Source organism: Siphateles boraxobius, unplaced genomic scaffold (genome assembly GCF_051911475.1).
Source record: "Siphateles boraxobius isolate OS27281-9 unplaced genomic scaffold, OSU_SipBor_1 113, whole genome shotgun sequence".
In the NCBI taxonomy this organism is placed as follows: domain Eukaryota; kingdom Metazoa; phylum Chordata; class Actinopteri; order Cypriniformes; family Leuciscidae; genus Siphateles; species Siphateles boraxobius.
The window spans coordinates 116,681-137,500 of record NW_027508715.1 but is presented as its reverse complement, the minus strand read 5'-3'; the positions used below and the strand labels follow the sequence as shown (position 1 = coordinate 137,500).

The 20,820-nt window shown below is 39.0% G+C and overlaps 1 protein-coding gene across 1 annotated transcript in view; it reads right to left on the bottom strand.

The window, feature by feature from the left end:
* The window catches only part of LOC143706945 (adenylosuccinate synthetase isozyme 1), an 18,467-nt gene extending 3,567 nt beyond the window's left edge, over positions 1 to 14,900 (bottom strand). Inside the window, exons 1-11 of the mRNA XM_077199439.1 lie at positions 14,625 to 14,900; positions 11,597 to 11,699; positions 11,410 to 11,472; positions 9,666 to 9,716; positions 9,482 to 9,548; positions 8,058 to 8,165; positions 7,906 to 7,987; positions 7,714 to 7,840; positions 2,582 to 2,736; positions 388 to 512; positions 52 to 149 (exon numbers count right to left, since the gene is read on the bottom strand). Coding sequence (XP_077055554.1) covers positions 52 to 149; positions 388 to 512; positions 2,582 to 2,736; positions 7,714 to 7,840; positions 7,906 to 7,987; positions 8,058 to 8,165; positions 9,482 to 9,548; positions 9,666 to 9,716; positions 11,410 to 11,472; positions 11,597 to 11,699; positions 14,625 to 14,813 — 1,168 coding nt within the window. The 5' untranslated portion in view covers positions 14,814 to 14,900. The remainder of the gene's footprint in view (positions 1 to 51; positions 150 to 387; positions 513 to 2,581; positions 2,737 to 7,713; positions 7,841 to 7,905; positions 7,988 to 8,057; positions 8,166 to 9,481; positions 9,549 to 9,665; positions 9,717 to 11,409; positions 11,473 to 11,596; positions 11,700 to 14,624) is intronic.
* Positions 14,901 to 20,820: the final 5,920 nt, after the last annotated feature.

Here is a 20,820-nt window from a genome sequence, read left to right as displayed (position 1 = left end):
ACTTTCCAACACGGCTCATTACACGTCTATGAAATATCTAGCTAATTTTACCTGGGAAATACGGGACTCTTTTGCCGTTGATCTTATAAGCCACGCCCACTTTAATTTCATCCAAAACATCAAGGATGTCCAGTTTAGTCAAAGCAATGCTGAAGAAAGGCAGAGAACAACCATTGCTAAATCACTGAAATGCTTTATTGATTTGTTTTTAGCACATTTTATGCAAAATCCCTGTTTATTTCTGGATCTCTCACTGGTCTCCACAAGGTCATGTGACATCAAAGTGGCGTGCTAACTGTGTCTTGTTACATACTATATCTCAAAATAGTATTCAGGATAGTTCAGTATGTTAGCGAATACACTCACACACAGGACTGCGAAACTCACCCAGTGAATCCGTTGATCATGTGAGCGTATTTGAGAATAACCAAGTCCAGCCAACCACAGCGTCTCTTTCTGCCTGTGGTCACGCCCACCTCGTGACCTCGTGTCTGCAGAAGCTCCCCGACGGCCTGAATCACAAACACAGGTCAGAGGTCATGCAGAGGTCATCACAAATCAGATCTCAGGTGTTGCTGAAGTCAGATGTTAATGTAGGAGAAACATTTCAGACAAAGTTGATACTAAGTCACATTAATGAACTCAAAATGGAGAATTCTTTTTTTTAATGAAATATTTCAGAATAAAATTCATGTTCCTCATAATCTTGAATCAGATTAACTTCCTCTTGCAGCATCTCTTCTCTGATGATGTGGGCGGGGCTATAACCTGTCAGTCACATGAGATCAGCCAATAGCAAAACCACAACCATCCAATCAATAGAGGGAATGCATTGACGTCAGTTTCCCGCCGGACTGAGTGTCAGAAGAGCTGCTGTGTGACTGGGTTTAATTGGGTAAACTGTGAAAACACGAGTAAAACAAACGATTATCAGTTTAAACTAAAGCTTGGACTCGATACAGTGTTCCTTACAACTCACCAAAGATCCAGTGATCCATGGATATTAACATGCAGCAGGAATCATATTTCCAGACATTTAAATGAGCCTGATTTCAACGCCGGAGAAATAAATAAAGCAAATTTGCGAGTGAACGCTTCATAAAACACAATATGGGTCTAAATCCATCCCGAGTTTATTTAAAAACATCCAATTATGCAGAATAATATACTGTGGTAAATATTTAATTTACGAGTTGTCAATACAATATAAAACAATACATTATATTTGGTATGATTTTAACACTAAATTCAGCATATGGACACAAAATGAAAACTGCAAATCCAGCGTTCTCTGCCTGGATCCGGTTGTTTCTGTGAAATAACGATCCGTTTGTTTCTTTTCTGTAGCTTTCGGGAGTCCGTAAAAATATATCTCAGATTTCTTGTCAAATTTATACAGTCAATCTCAAAGCTCTTTCCCGTTTTAGATGTGTTTTGTGTGTTTTTCGCAACTTTCATGACGAAAACAAATGCTCACTGTGTGTAACCGCAGTCACTCCGGCCGACGGTGACGTCACACACACACACATAACCTCTATTGATTGGCAAGCATCATGTGCAACATATTCCCTCTCTTACAGGTGATTACCAGCTTAGAGTTTAACAAATGTAGAATTCCTGTGAAATGAATGATAAAAATAAAAACAACCTTTACCAAAATAAATTAATAGTGGTGTAAGTAACCATATATCATGTCACAATATATCGCAATACAAAAATGCAACAATATGTTTCGTGGATACAGTGACAATATTGTGTATAGTTCACCCAAAATAAAAATTTCTGTGTGAGAAAAAAGGTTTTAGTGTGAGTACTACATTAAACTACTATATATAATGTTGAATATAATGTATAATAATGCAATGGGGGAATATGTGTGTGTCCTGATAATGTCAAAAATGTCACCAGTAAAAAGTGACCTATATTATTTTTAATATATCTAGTCAGTGACAGCGTGCAAGCATAAAATAATTCTGTATTTTCAGCTTCAGAATCATGAATATGTTTATTCTGGTGTCTCTATTGGGTTTCCAGCATCAAGTCCAAGAATAGTCATTTACACACACATGTAATGCAAAATTTGCATTTTAATCAACAGTAAATGTTTTGTTAATATTTTACCATATGTCTCTGATCATCGCATTGTGAGTTCAGTATCGTGATATGTATCAAATCGTGACATGAAGGTATCATTACACCCCTAGAATTTAATCAAATGTAAAACAACACAGCATAGTCTTCGCTGTATAAATTAAATATAGATTAATAAGAGCAGTGAGTGATTCTCTTTGTCTTTTGTTTTTTGTTTATCATTAATGACAGGTTTATAGATGAGGTTTATTAGGCTGCTGTCACTTTAAGACCGAATGCACAGATCCAATATACTGATACACACGCTTTAAAACTTTTTTCCCAATTGTTTATGTTTACTTAAGACATAACCAATATTGTTTGAGCGAATACTCACCAAGCCGGGCATTTTGACATATCGTGAGCTCAAAGTTCACTTCGCTATTCCCCACTGATAAAATAGCATTTGTTAACTATAATAACAAGTTTCCAGTTTCAGTGCGATTCTTACATTGAGCTGTTCTGTGGGAAAGGCTCCTATCCCGACTCTAGTGGTGTAGGCCTTTGATACTCCATACACATCCCCGATGTTAGCGGGAGGAATGCCGAGGCCGGTGCACACGCCACCCACGGTGCAGTTGGACGATGTCACGAATGGGTACGTCCCTGGAAGGAAGGCAAACAACCATTTAAAGAAGACCTATTTTACTCTCTTTCCCATGTTCATGAACAATGAACACGTCACAATATTCCTCATTTAAAATAATTATTACGCAGAATAAAGGGGCGGGGCGTGTTTGACTTAGTTAGTAGTAGGGGTTGCCCAGACTAGTCGACTTTAATGCTCTGCCATGACGCTTTAAGCTTGACGGGACTACTCGCTGGTCATGGCCTATAGGGGGCGTAACAGGATAAGACATCTTTGAAGTCCACTTTTACGCTCCGTTTCCAACAGGTAAAATGACCATAGATATTATAAACACTAGATGTCGCCTTGGCTACGGCAGTTCATTGGAACGAATGCGTCAATAGAGCCGCCATCTTGAAACAGGGGACCCCCTCATCAGCGTCAATGTAGGAAAAGGTCTAACTGAAATAAAATCACCATAAATCGTCATGAATGCGATTTTCTAGTTGTTTTGGTTCGTTCCAACGGTCAGACATGTATTTATTATAGAGTCCAGAGAAATTTTTAAAAAATTACAAAATTTCACAATCTTGTGAAATGTAGTCACTCTTGCTGTCTGGTTTTTAGATTTTGTTCGTGTAAACATCCATACGCAGCACAAAAGTCCGGCATCATCCATGAATTCAGCGTTACCCAGCTACTTCCTATGACAAGACTCCTGTTCCAAGATGGCGGCGGTTTTGACGCATGCTTAGAACCCCAAGGCGTCATCTAGTGTTTATATCTATGTAAAATGACAAATAAATGCACACTCAGAGAGCACCCAGCAAGATATGTATGATTATACCATCTGGATGCTACAAAATTTATCGTAAAAAAAATGCATGTTTTGCACAGCTTATTGTACAAGTAATTTAATCGCCGTCCTAAACGCACACACATTGTAACGCACATCACGCGCACACAGAAACAGTAGCGTAGAAATGTACTGTTCTGAGACTTATCAATAAAATAGCTAAGAAACTGAAAAGTTATATCATATATTTCTTAGTAGCTAAACCCCACAGCTTCAATATTATTAGAGAGACGCTCCCACGTAGAATTACTTCACATGCAATTGTTCGCTCTACGCAGTCCTATAACTGTAATCTGCTACTTTATCTGTATCTGATTCAGAACAAGTACAAATCTGTGAGAAACCCTAGTGTAAAGAAAGTATACTTTATTGTATTTGAAATATATATTCCCTTTTTCAATAGTACATAGCAAATATATTAACAAAAATTTTACTATCTTTAAATATATTAAAAATATATTAGCATCATGCTTATACCTATTTTCACAATACAACTTTTAACACACTTTAAAATAATTGTACTTTATTCTATTTTCTAAAAATAAAAAATAAAAAACACATACTTGAAGTGCAAATTCAGTTTATTTTTTTAAAAGTGTATTTATTTGCACTTATTTATAAATATATTTTAGGTATATTTTAACTGTGTGCTGGAAATTATCATTGTAACAATGCATTGAAAGTATACTTTCAAAATAAGTTTCAAAATAAAGTTATTTATCTAATAATGTACATTTGTTATTGAAGACAAATTATGCAATTTGTAGTATTTAGAATAAGCCGAAGGTATTAATGAGCCTATAGTATATATTTTTTTAAATATATAAATACACTAATGGTATATTGCTTGTTTGTTTTGAAGACACTCATAATGAATATGTAATGTACTTGTAACACAAATAAAGTACACTTTAATATCACTAATCAAGCATGTAATTAGTCCCTACACAGGCATCTATTTAAAGTACACTAAATACACTTAAAGTTATGCTTTACTACAATTTAATTACAACTAAAATATACTTAGTACAAAATTAGTTGTTTCAAAATAGCACACTTCAAGTTAACTAATCATTAACACACTTGAAGTATACTGACAATCAGTCTGGCTGCAAGTATACTTAGCTTTTTTCTTTTCCACCAGGGAATATAACGACCCAAAGACAACATGACTGATTAAATAAGCTGTAACGCAAGAGCAATAGCCGTGTGGGCAGTGCTGTGTCACAAGGCAACCCGCGTTCAGTCTCAGCTCGAAGTTCAGGCTTATTTGTTATTTGTTGACACATTAATGACGCCATCAGCGACTCAACTTAAATCACATAAATGTCGACCCCTAGTTAGTAGTGTGTTGAAACTGACTGGCGGTTATGGGAAGGGGCGGGACATTTCCCAAACACACTCAAAGCGCTCGACCAATCACAACACTGCTCCAGCCGACCAATCAGAGCACAGTGTGCTTTCCAGAAGGCGGGGCTTTATAGAGACAGGAAGTAAACAGAGCGTAACTGACAGACTGGGAAGAGAGGAGCCGCAACAATGGAGAATATGAGGAAAATGATCAACATTCAAGCAGGAAAATCTGTTCTAGTCATGGGCGTCAGAAGTGTGTGTGTCTCCCCCAGAAAAATGTTACTGAAGTAAATGCCATTTCATCTATTCTGCTGCCTTTTAATTAAACAAGTAAACTAAACTCCGCTTCACGTCGTGCATTAAATGCACAGCTATCCGTGGATTATCCGCCGATGATAACATGGTCATTTGCCAGCATTGACAACTTAAAGCTGTTATTGATGTTTGCAACGCAATATTTGTCTAGAAGGATACAACGGGAGGTAATTTTCGTCAGTTGCGGCTCGTTGAGAAAAATAATGATTCAGTGGAAATGGTGTTTAATTTATTAGGGCAGTGGAATGGATTTGACTGACGGCGCTCTGGAAAGTGAACAGATGCGCTGAATTAGAGACTGTAAAAGTGAGTGGGTCAAATATCAGTGGTCTTAAAAAGTGGGCGGGTCTTGTCCCACACATATACAATGGTTCCGACACCCATGGTTCTAGTAGAGAATAAAAACAGCATCAAGACTTAGTAAATGGGCGTAATAGGTCCTCTTTAAAGGGGTCATGACATGAGAAACCAAAATCTTTTGGTATATAAGATGTCTTTGTACCATTAAAACTTCCTGCAAGTTTCATAGCTTAAAGGGTAAGTTCGGCGTTTTACAAGTAAAGCCCTGTTTTAAGATCGTTTCTGATTAAATCGAACGGTTAAGATTAAAATTTGGACACATGCTGCTGTCCCGAGAATTTTAGGTTTTTGTGTTAGCACCCTCCCACCTATACAATGGTTTCATAGGGGCACTGGAACAATCATTCATATAAACGCATTAAACTTTAGTTTACAAAGACGTGAAACTCACCGAGTGGTCTGGGGTGTTCACTGATATGCTCACACAAAAATCGCTGCAAAAGATGCTTTCCAACAGGTTTTTTACCATTCGTTGTAAAACTGTGGACCTATTTTTCCAAACGCCTCACAACCGGACATTCTTCCATTGAGAGCTTGAATAATAGACACTCCAGCCCAGTTGGTGGCGATAATGCACCTTTGCCAATGTTTGGATAGCGTAGCCTACGACTGCATAACCGGCATAACTACAGAAAGAACACAAACAACCCCATTTCCGTCTCCGGCGGCGGAGTAATACCGTACCGTACCGCACAGAACATTTGCTAACACAAAAACCTAAAATTCTCGGGACAGCAGCATGTGTCCAAATTTCAATCTCAACCGTTCGATTTCATCAGAAACGATCTTAAAACAGGGCTTTACTTGTAAAACGGGGGAACTTACCCTTTAAGACGTCCTCCCCATTATAAACAAACAATTTATTTAATCAAGCTCAAAATACAGCTCGTTGTGGATCCACGGTACGAAGTGACGTACCAGTCGTTTGCATTTGACCGCCTCAAGCGCAAGACGACTACGCCTCATTTCGCATCATTGCATCGTTGTCGCGCACGCGTGTTCAGTCGACGTGCAGCGAGTGGGTCTGTTTACAAGAAGACATCGACGCCACGCAGAAGTGCTGGTCCTGGCTGTGGACAAACAACATGTTTGAATACGCTGCGGAAAGATCCAGACGTCAAGGGAAAATGGATGCAGCTTATTTTCTAAAAATCTAAAATCTGAAATCTAAGAGCTGGATCACTCCTCCATAGGCTTACACTTGTTCCCTGAAAAGTTATTACAGACATCGTTAAAATAGTCTAAGTGACTACAGTGGCTCAATCTTAAGTTTATCAAGCGACGAGAATACTTTTTGTGCGCAAAAACAAACAAAAATAACGACTTTATTCATTTCCTTCTCTGTGGGCCTCGAGTCAGTTAGCGTAGTGGGATAGCGTAGAGCTACGTCACACGGAGGCTCACTATTGGCCGACGCTGGTCATGTGTGTGATGCGTGTGACGTACAACACAGAAGCGCTGCGCTGTTACACTAGTGAACTGACTCGAGGCCCAAAGAGAAGGAAATTAATAAAGTCGTTATTTTTGTTTGTTTTTGCGCACAAAAAGTATTCTCGTCGCTTGATAAACTTAAGATTGAGCCACTGTAGTCACTTGGACTATTTTAACGATGTCTTTAATAACTTTTCAGGGAACATGTTTCAATCCCCGAAGAAGCCTATGGAGGAGTGATCCAGCTCTCAGATTTAATCAAAAATATCTTAATTCGTGTTCTGAAGATGAACGAAGGTCTTATGGGGTTGAACAACATGAGGGAGAGTAAATACTGACAGAACTTACATTTTTGGGTGAACTATCCCTTTAAAACTATTCTGGGCCCAACGACACCACAAACTGTAAGTAATATATTTAATCTTAAAACTACTTTTTTTTATGCATAAGGACTGACGTTAGCCAATTATAACAGTGGGCGTTAACACTGAACTCTTAAAGGGGAAACACCCCCAAAACAGACTGTTTGAATCAGAGGATGAGAAACACGGTGGGAAAAGGTCATAAATCCCTTAATTTTAAAAGGTTTTTGTCCAAAAAACTATAGTAATACTATAATTGCACCTAAGGGAACATAATAAAACAAAAAACAAAAACCATGTCATGACCCCTTTCCCAAGTCCCGAACACATGTTCTTACCAAAGTCAATGTCAAGGAGAGCAGCGTTCGCCCCCTCCACCAGGATTTTCTTCGGGGGTCCGTGAATGGCATCATACATGAAATAGACCCCGTCTCTGACCAGAGGTCGGATCCTCTCGGCGTAGTCCTGTAAGAGAGAGAGCGGATCAGAGCCGCGTAACACACACCGCGAGCGTCTCCGGTTTAACTGACCTTTAGCTTCTTCAGCTCGCTCTCAGCGTCCACTTTAAGGGTGGGATACATGGACTGATACTGCAGCACGAGGTTCTTCACCCTTCAGGAGGACAGAACAGTTCAGACGATCGCGGATCACTGATATCGCCCGCATTAGAAACATCATTTACCTCGTAGAAAACTCGCTGAAATCTGCCATCAGGTCACAGATGCGAAGCCCGGTGCGAGACGCTTTACAGGCGTACGTGGGTCCGATGCCTTTCTTAGTCGTTCCTATGCTGTGAACAAACATAAACACGGTTACAATCAGCAGAAACACTATAAAACAACAACAACAACTATTAAAAACTATGTTTTTAGAGGTCAGAATGTTCATCAACCATCAACTTATGTTTTATTTTATGTTTTTTTTTGCGTTTTTATACGTTTGTTGCACTTAGTATAAGAAAGCTTCACTATAAATACAATGTATCATCATTACTATTATTAATTAAACGCATTTGCAATATTTGCAACCCTGTTACCAAACTACAGTACTGAATACAGTGTAAAACCTTGATTTGTGTGATTTCGTTTTCTTCAAAAATTTTACAATAACTAAAGAAATACAGTTGATCTAGAAAGTAAAGTTCGTTGTACAAACTTTTATGTTGACTTGACGAAGACCATAAAATTATAAAGTTTAAGAAACTTCCCTCCTATGTTTTAGCATGTCGTTAGCATGTCTTAGTATGTGTCTAGCATTATTTTACATTTATTAGCATATATATGTTGGATTAACAAAGACTTGAATGTTTTATCAACTTCCCTAGCATGTTTTATCACGTCGCTAGCATGACTTAGTATGTGTCTAACATTATTTTACATTTGTTGGCATATTTGTAGCATGTTGCTAGTATGTTAAACACATTGTTAACATTAATTAGCATGCTACTAGCTTGTTTTAGTACATAGCTAGCATTAATTAATGTTAATTGGCATGCTAAATAATGCTACCAATGTTAGCAATAAAACATGTTAGCAATGTTCTAATTCATGCTAGCATGTGTTAAAACATCTTAGCAAAATGTTAAATCATGCTATCTATGTACTAAAACATCCTAGAATGCTAATTCATGCAAGTAACGTTAAAAATGCAAGCAAAATGCTTAATCATGCTAACAACATGTTAAAACATGCTAGCAACATGATAAAATATGCTAACAACATGCTAATTCATGCTAGTGAAATATACTTGGTGGATGAAGCTTTACTCTATTAGAGTTATTGTATAAATGTTTTGAATCCCTCGATGAAAGTCTATGGGATTTAACGTAGTTTTGATTTTCCAGCCAAGCCAACATAATAATAAAATGTACATTAAGTTATTAAAGCATATGTTTGTCAAGAAGCTGAGGTGAGACGGGCCAAAATCACAATTTTAAGGGAGGATTCGGACATTTGATTGAACTAAAATGACCTACTTGTGATACTAGGTTAATTTTATGATGGATAATAGTTTACTTTACATCACTACAAAAAAGTTTATTTATGGAAAGTGCCTTGAACAGAACGGTTGTTGGTCCATCAGCTCAAACCCATCAGCACAACTTACTTTTTTCCTTCCTGAGCTTGTCGCTGAACCTCCTGAAGTCCGTCCACGGCCTGATGAAAGTCAAATACTGACAGAAATACATGGAATCAGAAGATCCTTTTCCATTATATGTATTTTCCACCATCACAGTATTCAAAATATATATTAAAAAAACACTATTATTTATAGTTATAAATTATATTACCAATGTGAGCCCGATCTGAGATGACCAGTCTTTTTTCCCATCCTTTCAGCCCTTATCATGTAAGAAAAAAACAAATTATTCCTGTGTGTGAATAGAATAAAGCCATTAATAATGAATGGAACTGATCTAGTAAACAGGCTTTGTGTAAGTCTGGTCTGTTAACTGGCATTGTCTTGTAGCGGGACACGTTGCCAACATGAATTAGCGCAAATCACTAGCATGTTTTTACACATTGCTAGTATGATTTAACATGTTGCTAGCATTTTTTATAATGTTGCTAGCATGAATTAGCACATTACTAGCATGAATTAGCACATTAGTAGCATAAATTAGCATGTTGCTATAATGAATTAGCATATTGCTAGCATGACTAAGCATGTTGCTAGCATGTTTTAGTAGCAGGACAGTTTTTGCCATCGTTCCCCAATCATATTTTTTAACAATCATAATAACAGTCAAAATTCACCCTGTGAAAACCGCGTAATTGAATATTGTGTTTTAAAATTACTTTTTAAATTCGTTACTTTAAAATCTTTCTCTTTTGGTATCGACTTCAAATTTGGAACATTACTTAGTTAGACAAATGGCTTTGATTTTCTAGCAATTTTAGAGTCTATTTTATATAAAATATATATTTTTAGTTTAGTACATTGCTAGCATGAATTAGCATGTTTTAGCATGTTGCTGGCATGATTTATCATTTTGCTAGCATTAATTAACATGCTGGTAGCATGAATTAGCACATTACTATCATGAATTAGCATGCTGTTAATATGTTTAAGCACATTCCTGACATGTTTTAGCATGTTGCAAAGCATGAATTAGCAAATATCGTTAGCATGTTTTACACATTGTTACCATGATTTAACATGTTGCTAACATGTTTAGCACATTGCTAGCATGATCTAACATTTTGCTCGCATGTCTTAGCACATTGCTAGCATGAATTAGCATGTTGTTAACACGAATTAGCATACAACGCTAGCATGTTTTTACACATTACTAGTATTATTTAACATTTTGCTAGCATGAATTAGCATGCTGCTAACATGTTGTTACACATTGCTAGCATGATTTAACATTTTGCTTGCATGTCTTAGCACACTGCTAGCATTAATTAGTATGTTGTTATCATTGATTAAGCATGTTGCTACGAGTTTTAGTAGCGGGACACTTGTTTATTGCCATTTTTTAGCAATCATAATAAATTAGGTCATTCGAAAGCGTAAATTCACCCTGTGAAAACAGCTTTGAATTCAGTCATTGCGTTTCCATGGAAACGGTACTTTAAAATCTTTTTTGTGATATCGACTTCAAATTTGGAACATAACTTGTTTGGGCAAATATCTTTGATTTTTGAGCAATTTTAGAGTCTATTTTATATCAAATAAAAAATGTAGTACTGTCAAAATCGCGATTAATCGCATCTAACATAAAGTTTACTATTTCTGTGTGTGTGTGTGTGTGTGTGTATATACAGTAGTCAACATTTGAAGTGGATCAAAAATATTTAATGAACGGCTATTGTTCAAAACTCATGTATAACTTTGATGAAAGGTTTTGATCCACTTCAAATGTTGATTACTGTATATATATAGCCTATACACACACACACACACACACACACACACACATATATTTACAAACTTTTATGTTAGATGCGCTTAATCAAGATTAATGGCTATGACAAAAAACTTGAAGCTGCTTTCACTTCTGCAATAATCTGTGTCTCTCTTTTCTTTACCTTTTTTCTCATTCTTGTCAATCTCTTCGAATAATCCTGGAAGATGAATGACTACGCCATTCCCTGCGGATGAATACACACACGTCACCTTTACAGAAACTACACAGCTCACACTTCATCATCTCTGGAAATATCAGATTCCGTCAAATGCAGAGCAGCAGTTTAATCATCTTAAATACATTCTCACCGATGAATGATATGCATTTGGTGCTGATTATTCCACTGGGGAGAAGATGGAAATCATACTCTTTCTCATCCACCACTACTGTGTGTCCAGCGTTATTGCCTCCCTGTGGAGTGACAGAACAACATGCTATTAATGTCTTTGTGATCTTTTAACACATAAACTGACAACCACCATCATCACACAGAGCGAAAGAAGGAATCAAAGCTTTTTAGCTTTTACACAAGCTGAGATAAATATATAGAAGGTGCACAAAAAAAAACACTATCATTAAACACTCGTGACACTAAAATAATGCAATAAACAACATAAGATGGACATAAAAGACACACACACAAGAAGTCAAAACTGATCGGATCTGATAACCAAACTACCGGCAGAGTAATAAATATATAACTATATAGCTTATTGAATTACAAAAAAAAGCTGTAATACCGTGTTGGCTGAGATCGCCTACTATATTGTTACTTCAATTGATGTTTTTATTTCCCTTTTTTCTTTCTCTTATAATTTTGGATACTACTATTATGGATGTAATATCTGTTTCTCAAAATTAGTTTTTTCTTTCTTTCAGCCAATATACCCAATTGTTGAATGACTTTACTTAGATTTCAGGTACCATCCAAATGTAAGGAAATGTTATAATTACTGTAATTAAAACTTTAAAAAAATAAATTTAAAAAACTGGAAATAAAAACTAACCCTGGACATTAAAACTGATGACAAACAACTAATTAGTAACAGAATTATTAAAATAAAAAAAACATAAAATCTTAAATGTTACATGGGGAATTTTAGGAATGTCAGTTTACGGCTTTTCATTGTAATTTTTATTTCCAAAAACTGTTCCTGAATGAAATGTGGCCTAAATTAACTTTTTTTGCCACGCGTGGTGTCTTAAGAAAATATACCGGCCATAAATATACTTTTCTAACAGCCATGAAACTGTTTTTGCAGAAACAGGCAGTACAGACAGCTAAATTTTAGCAAGTGAAAATTCACAATTCTCTATTTCGATTTTGATACAACAGCTAAAACTACTAACTACAGTAATGTAAATTTAAAACATTATTAAAGACAAGTAATACAAGTAAGACAATTGCAAGCAAAAGCACAAATAAATACAATAAAACAAAAATACAAATTGAATAAGCAGTGCTTTTCAGGTAGATCTAATAGTAGTTTTCAGGTACAGAAATTTAATAAAGTAAGCAAATGTAAAAATAACACTGCATAGTCTTCACTGTATAAATTAAACATCCTTATTAATTAATACTAATTAAATATAAAAAAGTTATTCAGTGAAGAGCGGTGAGTGATTGTCTCTTAGTCGTTTGTTGCTTGATTAACATTATAATCACAGACAGCTGCAGGATTATTAGGCTACTGTCACTTTAAGAGCGAACGCACCGATCTAATATACTGATACACATGCGTTTACTTTCTCAACTGTTCACGTCCACTTAAGACATAATCGACTATGTTTACTAGGATACTCATTCTTTTTTACATAATATTGTGTGAATTTGTCCGCTCACGTGCAAAAAGACGTGAAAGAGAAATTATGATGAAAACAAGAGAGAAGCAACCAAATTTTAATAATTTTTTTTGTCAGATAAATACCTTAACCAAGTTTAGAGTTTTTGTCTTCGCTCATATTTACAAAATTTTAAATATATTAAATATTGTCTGATATTTCGATGGCTTAATCAAACTTCATTAAAAACAACATCACTTTCAGCCATATTGTATTAAAGAGACTTTTTACCGTAGGATTTTTACAGTTAAAAATACACAATAAAAAACTCTTAACTTAGTTAAGGTATTTATCTGACAAAATTATTTGGTAAAAAGGTATTTGGTACTGTATGCAGAAAAACAAACGGCATACCCTGACTACAACTTAACATTTGGTTGCTTCTCTCTAGTTTTTGCATGAGTTCATCATAATTTCTTTGTATGACAGACAACATAAGGTTGGAAATTTGGCATGCATTGCATTATTATCTGTTGCAGTCAACAGAAACTTAATCTGAGGAGCAAAACCTCATCAACAACTTAAAGGTTCTAGCTCCAAATTTACAATCGCGAGACCTGGAAATGCGACTCCAGGAGCTTCCAGACGGCCGGCTTGGCCTTTACTCGGACACACGCCTCAGTCTGATCCTCTATCCGGAGTCGTGCCCTTCTCACATGTCCAGGAACGCCGGGAATGTGACCAGAGTTCAGCGAAGGGCAGAGAGGAATTCTGGGACTGACATTCAGTGACTACAGACTCACAGCGGCACCAATGAAAGAAAGACTGGCATTGAACAGCCACGGATTCTTTCATTCTATATAATGCAATGGCAATTAAAATGCATGTGATTAATAATGATAATGAGTAGTGCAAAATAGACTCTGACACTTCCACTCATTTTCAGATTAGATTTAGATTAGGGTTTGTCAATGACCAGAATTTTTTTGTCAGAATTATTTCTGAATATGCAGTAACATCCATGAAATCACATGCATGATCCAAACTAAAGTCAAAACATTAAGTCTTAAGATTATCAACGTAAAGACACAAACAAGATATATGTATCACATCTCATGTTTATGAAAATACAACTGAACTGAGCATGACATGTATAGAAATGAGTAATGTCTTTTTTTTTCTGTCCAATAAACATATTTCTTATTTGTAGGCTATACATGCTCAGTTCAGTTGTAGGCTATATCTATAAACTTGAGATATGACATATTCAGCATATATTAAGTTAGAATATTGAATTTAACTAAAAAGCATGACAGTTTGCTATATTTATATTCTATATGAATTCATAATATTCCTGATAACTATATTAATTTGTTTATTACATATTAAAGTATTTTTAGCATCGTTATTTGTAGTGTTACCTATTCAATTTGCAATTTTTAATGAAATTATTGCTAATAACGACTTAAATGTTATTAAAAACCATATTGATTGTATACAAAATGTTACCGATAAAGTTGTCTGTGATTTATGCTTTAGATTTTCTTTTATTACCTGACACCTGCACACGACGTCGGACTCCGTGGCCAGTAAATCAACAACTTTGCCTTTGCCTTCATCTCCCCACTGCGCGCCCAGAACCACCGACACTTTGTTCCCCGAGTCGTTTCTCGCCCGTTTCAAGGCGCCCGTCGGCGGGTTCGAGTAGCTCTTGTGGTCGTTCCCTGACCAGCCCAGAGACATGATGACGAGTCCTGAGGAACCAGCGTAATGACAGCGTTCGTCCGCGCGCTCAGCCGCTCATAGACGAGGAGGTGTTCGATTCAGGGTTTTGTGGAGTCGACTCCGATCATCGACTCCCAATGTTGGAGTCGACTCCGATTCCCAACTCATAATGTTGGAGTCGACTCCGATTCCCAACTTTTTTTTTTGTATAATTTTTGTATAATTTTTATTTGAAAAAAATAAATACATGGACAAAAAAAAAAAAAAAAGATATTACAGTCCCAAATAAGTTGCCAGGATAACAAAAAACAAACACAAAAAAACAAAAAAACAATGCAATGCATTTACCTTAAGAGGACAAAAAGGATGAATATAGAGATACAGTTTTCAATGCTTTGGGATTAACAGAGCTCTGTATATTTTCCATGTATTTGTCTAGATCATCTTTGAATAGAGAAAAGAGACGTTTAGAGCCAGTACATTTTTTGCTTATGTATGTGAAATTTAGCTAGAAGAAAACACAAATTAATTATGTAATATTGTCCTGTTTTCTCTTTTGAGTAGTCAAACAAACCAAAAAGAAAAAAACAAACCAAAACAGAAAGAAAAGTCACTTACAAAATAAGACTGGATAAAAATCTGACCAGCATTTCTCTGTGTGGGTACATTGCCAAAACAAGTGAATGACATCTTCCTCAGGAGAGAGACAAAAACAGCAACTTTTGTTGGAAAATGTTGGTGTGGACTCCGATTCCCGACTCCTAATGTTGGTGTCGACTCCGATTCCCGACTCCTAATGTTGGTGTCGACTCCGATTCCTTGACTCCTAATGTTGATGTCGACTCCGATTCCCGACTCCTAATGTTGACTCCGATTCCCGACTCCTAATGTCGGAGTCGACTCCGATTCCCGACTCCTAATGTTGGTGTCGACTCCGATTCCCGACTCCTAATGTTGGTGTCGACTCCGATTCCCGACTCGTAATGTTGGTGTCGACTCCGATTCCCGACTCCTAATGTTGGTGTCGACTCCGATTCCCGACTCCTAATGTCGGTGTCGACTCCGATTCCCTAATCCTAATGTTGGTGTCGACTCCGATTCCCGACTCCTAATGTTGGTGTCGACTCCGATTCCCGACTCCTAATGTTGGTGTCGACTCCGATTCCCGACTCCTAATGTCGGTGTCGACTCCGATTCCTGACTCCTAATGTTGGTGTGGACTCCGATTCCCGACTCCTAATGTCGGTGTCGACTCCGATTCCCTAATCCTAATGTTGGTGTCGACTCCGATTCCCTAATCCTAATGTTGGTGTCGACTCCGATTCCCTAATCCTAATGTTGGTGTCGACTCCGATTCCCGACTCCTAATGTTGGTGTGGACTCCGATTCCCGACTCCTAATGTTGGTGTCGACTCCGATTCCCGACTCCTAATGTTGGTGTCGACTCCGATTCCCGACTCCTAATGTTGGTGTCGACTCCGATTCCCGACTCCTAATGTTGGTGTGGACTCCGATTCCCGACTCCTAATGTCGGTGTCGACTCCGATTCCCTAATCCTAATGTTGGTGTCGACTCCGATTCCCGACTCCTAATGTCGGTGTCGACTCCGATTCCCGACTCCTAATGTCGGTGTGGACTCCGATTCCCGACTCCTAATGTCGGTGTCGACTCCGATTCCCGACTCCTAATGTCGGTGTCGACTCCGATTCCCTAATCCTGATGTTGGTGTCGACTCCGATTCCCGACTCCTATTCCCGACTCCTAATGTCAGAGTCGACTCCGATTCCCGACTCCTAATGTCGGTGTCGACTCCGATTCCCGACTCCTAATGTCGGTGTCGACTCCGATTCCCGACTCCTAATGTTGGTGTCGACTCCGATTCCCGACTCCTAATGTTGATGTCGACTCCAATTCCCTAATCCTAATGTTGGTGTCGACTCCGATTCCCGACCCCTAATGTTGGTGTAGACTCCGATTCCCGACTCCTAATGTTGGTGTGGACTCCGATTCCCGACTCCTAATGTTGGTGTCGACTCCAATTCCCGACTCCTAATGTCAGAGTCGACTCCGATTCCCGACTCCTAATGTCGGTGTCGACTCCGATTCCCGACTCCTAATGTTGGTGTCGACTCCGATTCCCGACTCCTAATGTTGGTGTCGACTCCGATTCCCGACTCCTAATGTTGGTGTCGACTCCGATTCCCGACTCCTAATGTCGGTGTCGACTCCGATTCCCGACTCCTAATGTTGGTGTCGACTCCGATTCCCGACTCCTAATGTTGATGTCGACTCCAATTCCCTAATCCTAATGTTGGTGTCAACTCCGATTCCCGACCCCTAATGTTGGTGTAGACTCCGATTCCCGACTCCTAATGTTGGTGTGGACTCCGATTCCCGACTCCTAATGTTGGTGTCGACTCCAATTCCCGACTCCTAATGTCAGAGTCGACTCCGATTCCCGACTCCTAATGTCGGTGTCGACTCCGATTCCCGACTCCTAATGTTGGTGTCGACTCCGATTCCCGACTCCTAATGTTGATGTCGACTCCAATTCCCTAATCCTAATGTTGGTGTAGACTCCGATTCCCGACTCCTAATGTTGGTGTGGACTCCGATTCCCGACTCCTAATGTTGGTGTAGACTCCGATTCCCGACTCCTAATGTTGATGTCGACTCCAATTCCCGACTCCTAATGTTGGTGTCGACTCCGATTCCCGACTCCTAATGTCGGAGTCGACTCCGATTCCCGACTCCTAATGTCGATGTCGACTCCGATTCCCTAATCCTAATGTTGGTGTCGACTCCGATTCCAGGACTCCGAATGTTGGTGTCGACTCCGATTCCCGACTCCTAATGTTGGTGTCGACTCCGATTCCCGACTCCTAATGTTGATGTCGACTCCGATTCCCGACTCCTAATGTCGGTGTCGACTCCGATTCCCTAATCCTAATGTTGGTGTCGACTCCGATTCCCGACTCCTAATGTTGGTGTCGACTCCGATTCCCGACTCCTAATGTTGGTGTCGACTCCGATTCCCGACTCCTAATGTTGGTGTAGACTCCGATTCCCGACTCCTAATGTTGATGTCGACTCCAATTCCCGACTCCTAATGTTGGTGTCGACTCCGATTCCCGACTCCTAATGTTGGTGTCGACTCCGATTCCCGACTCCTAATGTTGATGTCAACTCCGATTCCCGACTCCTAATGTCGGTGTCGACTCCGATTCCCTAATCCTAATGTTGGTGTCGACTCCGATTCCCGACTCCTAATGTTGGTGTCGACTCCGATTCCCGACTCCTAATGTCGGAGTCGACTCCGATTCCCGACTCCTAATGTTGATGTCGACTCCGATTCCCGACTCCTAATGTCGGTGTCGACTCCGATTCCCTAATCCTAATGTTGGTGTCGACTCCGATTCCCGACTCCTAATGTTGGTGTCGACTCCGATTCCCGACTCCTAATGTCGGAATCGACTCCGATTCACGACTCCTAATGCTGGTGTCGACTCCGATTCCCCGACTCCTAATGTTGGTGTCGACTCCGATTCCCGACTCCTAATGTTGGTGTCGACTCCGATTCCAGGACTCCGAATGTTGGTGTCGACTCCGATTCCCGACTCCTAATGTTGGTGTCGACACCGATTCCCGACTCCTAATGTCGATGTCGACTCCGATTCCCTAATCCTAATGTTGGTGTCGACTCCGATTCCCGACTCCTAATGTTGATGTCGACTCCGATTCCCGACTCCTAATGTCGGTGTCGACTCCGATTCCCTAATCCTAATGTTGGTGTCGACTCCGATTCCCGACTCCTAATGTTGGTGTCGACTCCGATTCCCGACTCCTAATGTTGGTGTCGACTCCGATTCCCGACTCCTAATGTTGGTGTAGACTCCGATTCCCGACTCCTAATGTTGATGTCGACTCCAATTCCCGACTCCTAATGTTGGTGTCGACTCCGATTCCCGACTCCTAATGTTGGTGTCGACTCCGATTCCCGACTCCTAATGTTGATGTCAACTCCGATTCCCGACTCCTAATGTCGGTGTCGACTCCGATTCCCTAATCCTAATGTTGGTGTCGACTCCGATTCCCGACTCCTAATGTTGCTGTCGACTCCGATTCCCGACTCCTAATGTCGGAGTCGACTCCGATTCCCGACTCCTAATGTTGATGTCGACTCCGATTCCCGACTCCTAATGTCGGTGTCGACTCCGATTCCCTAATCCTAATGTTGGTGTCGACTCCGATTCCCGACTCCTAATGTTGGTGTCGACTCCGATTCCCGACTCCTAATGTCGGAATCGACTCCGATTCACGACTCCTAATGCTGGTGTCGACTCCGATTCCCGACTCCTAATGTTGGTGTCGACTCCGATTCCCGACTCCTAATGTTGGTGTCGACTCCGATTCCAGGACTCCGAATGTTGGTGTCGACTCCGATTCCCGACTCCTAATGTTGGTGTCGACACCGATTCCCGACTCCTAATGTCGATGTCGACTCCGATTCCCTAATCCTAATGTTGGTGTCGACTCCGATTCCCGACTCCTAATGTTGGTGTCGACTCCGATTCCCTAATCCTAATGTCGGTGTCGACTCCGATTCCCGACTCCTAATGTTGGTGTCGACTCCGATTCCCGACTCCTAATGTCGGTGTCGACTCCGATTCCCGACTCCTAATGTTGATGTCGACTCCGATTCCCGACTCCTAATGTTGATGTCGACTCCGATTCCCGACTCCTAATGTCGGAGTCGACTCCGATTCCCGACTCCTAATGTTGGTGTCGACTCCGATTCCCGACTCCTAATGTTGGAGTCGACGCCTCGACTCCATTTACTTTTAAAGTTTTTTTCAAATGCTTACACACATTTTCAAAACTTTGCCTCTTTTTTAAAAAAAACTTTACACACAAAATCCAAGAATTGCACACACAAAATGCAAAATGAAGTACCGCATTCAAAATATCACAAACACATCTCAAAATCAAACGTTTGTCTTACGTTGCAAACACCTTTGCCATGATATTATATTTTGGATATATCATATACACACAGCTATTCAAAACCTAAAGCTCTTCTTTCTTGAGCTTCTATGTACATTTCTGTACAAGATTGAAAGTAATTGGCAGAGAGATGTTGAAAAACTCACGGTAAACACAAAAGCAAGACTGAAACCAAACTTTATTTTTTCATTGAAAGCATTTGTGGTTGTGAATACAGTATTACACAGTCCGAAAAACCTATAACTCGACCTTTGGCCAATTAACGCCTATTCTAAAGTCATGATTGGTTGGTGTTCAGTAAAGCAATGTGTGTTTGCACATGTGAGGAGTATGTGTGTGTTTATGTGTGTGTGTGAATTACTGTGGTGTTTAGTAACACTTTAGAATAAGTTTCCTTTGTTAATGAATAACTACTTAATAGTAACTACTATTAACTAACAAGAAACTTTGATTAATGATTTTGTAAGTAATAGCACACAGGTGAAAGTGGTAGTTTACTATTAACTTATCAATTACTACTATTTTTGTAATGCTTTTATAAAGTTTATAAACTTTATAAAGTTTTATAATTCATGCAAAACTAATCAATAACTAATGCAGGACAAATGACTAGCACTACATTAACATGTCTGCTACTGTAAACTAATACACAAGGTTGTTTACATTATCAATATGTAATAGCATAGCAGACTTATGATTTGAGAAAGCTGTCAATAATTAGCCTATGGTGTCTCCTAGAGAATTATTTATCAACTGAATAATTTTAAAGAAATGGATTTTTAAATGCAGTTGTCGGGACCTTACTTGTCCTGTGGCCAATTTTCCGGCATTCCTCTGGGCTAGCATTGAATCACTAGAGTCATGGTGACTACTGGAACATATTGAGTCATCAGCCACCCAAATACCATATACAGTCATAGAAGCTCAAGAAGAGCATTAGGTTTTGAATAACTGTGTGCAGCGATAGGTTTCAGAAATTGTGTGACGAGTTAGGATTTTGTGTGTAAGCAGTTGAAAAAAA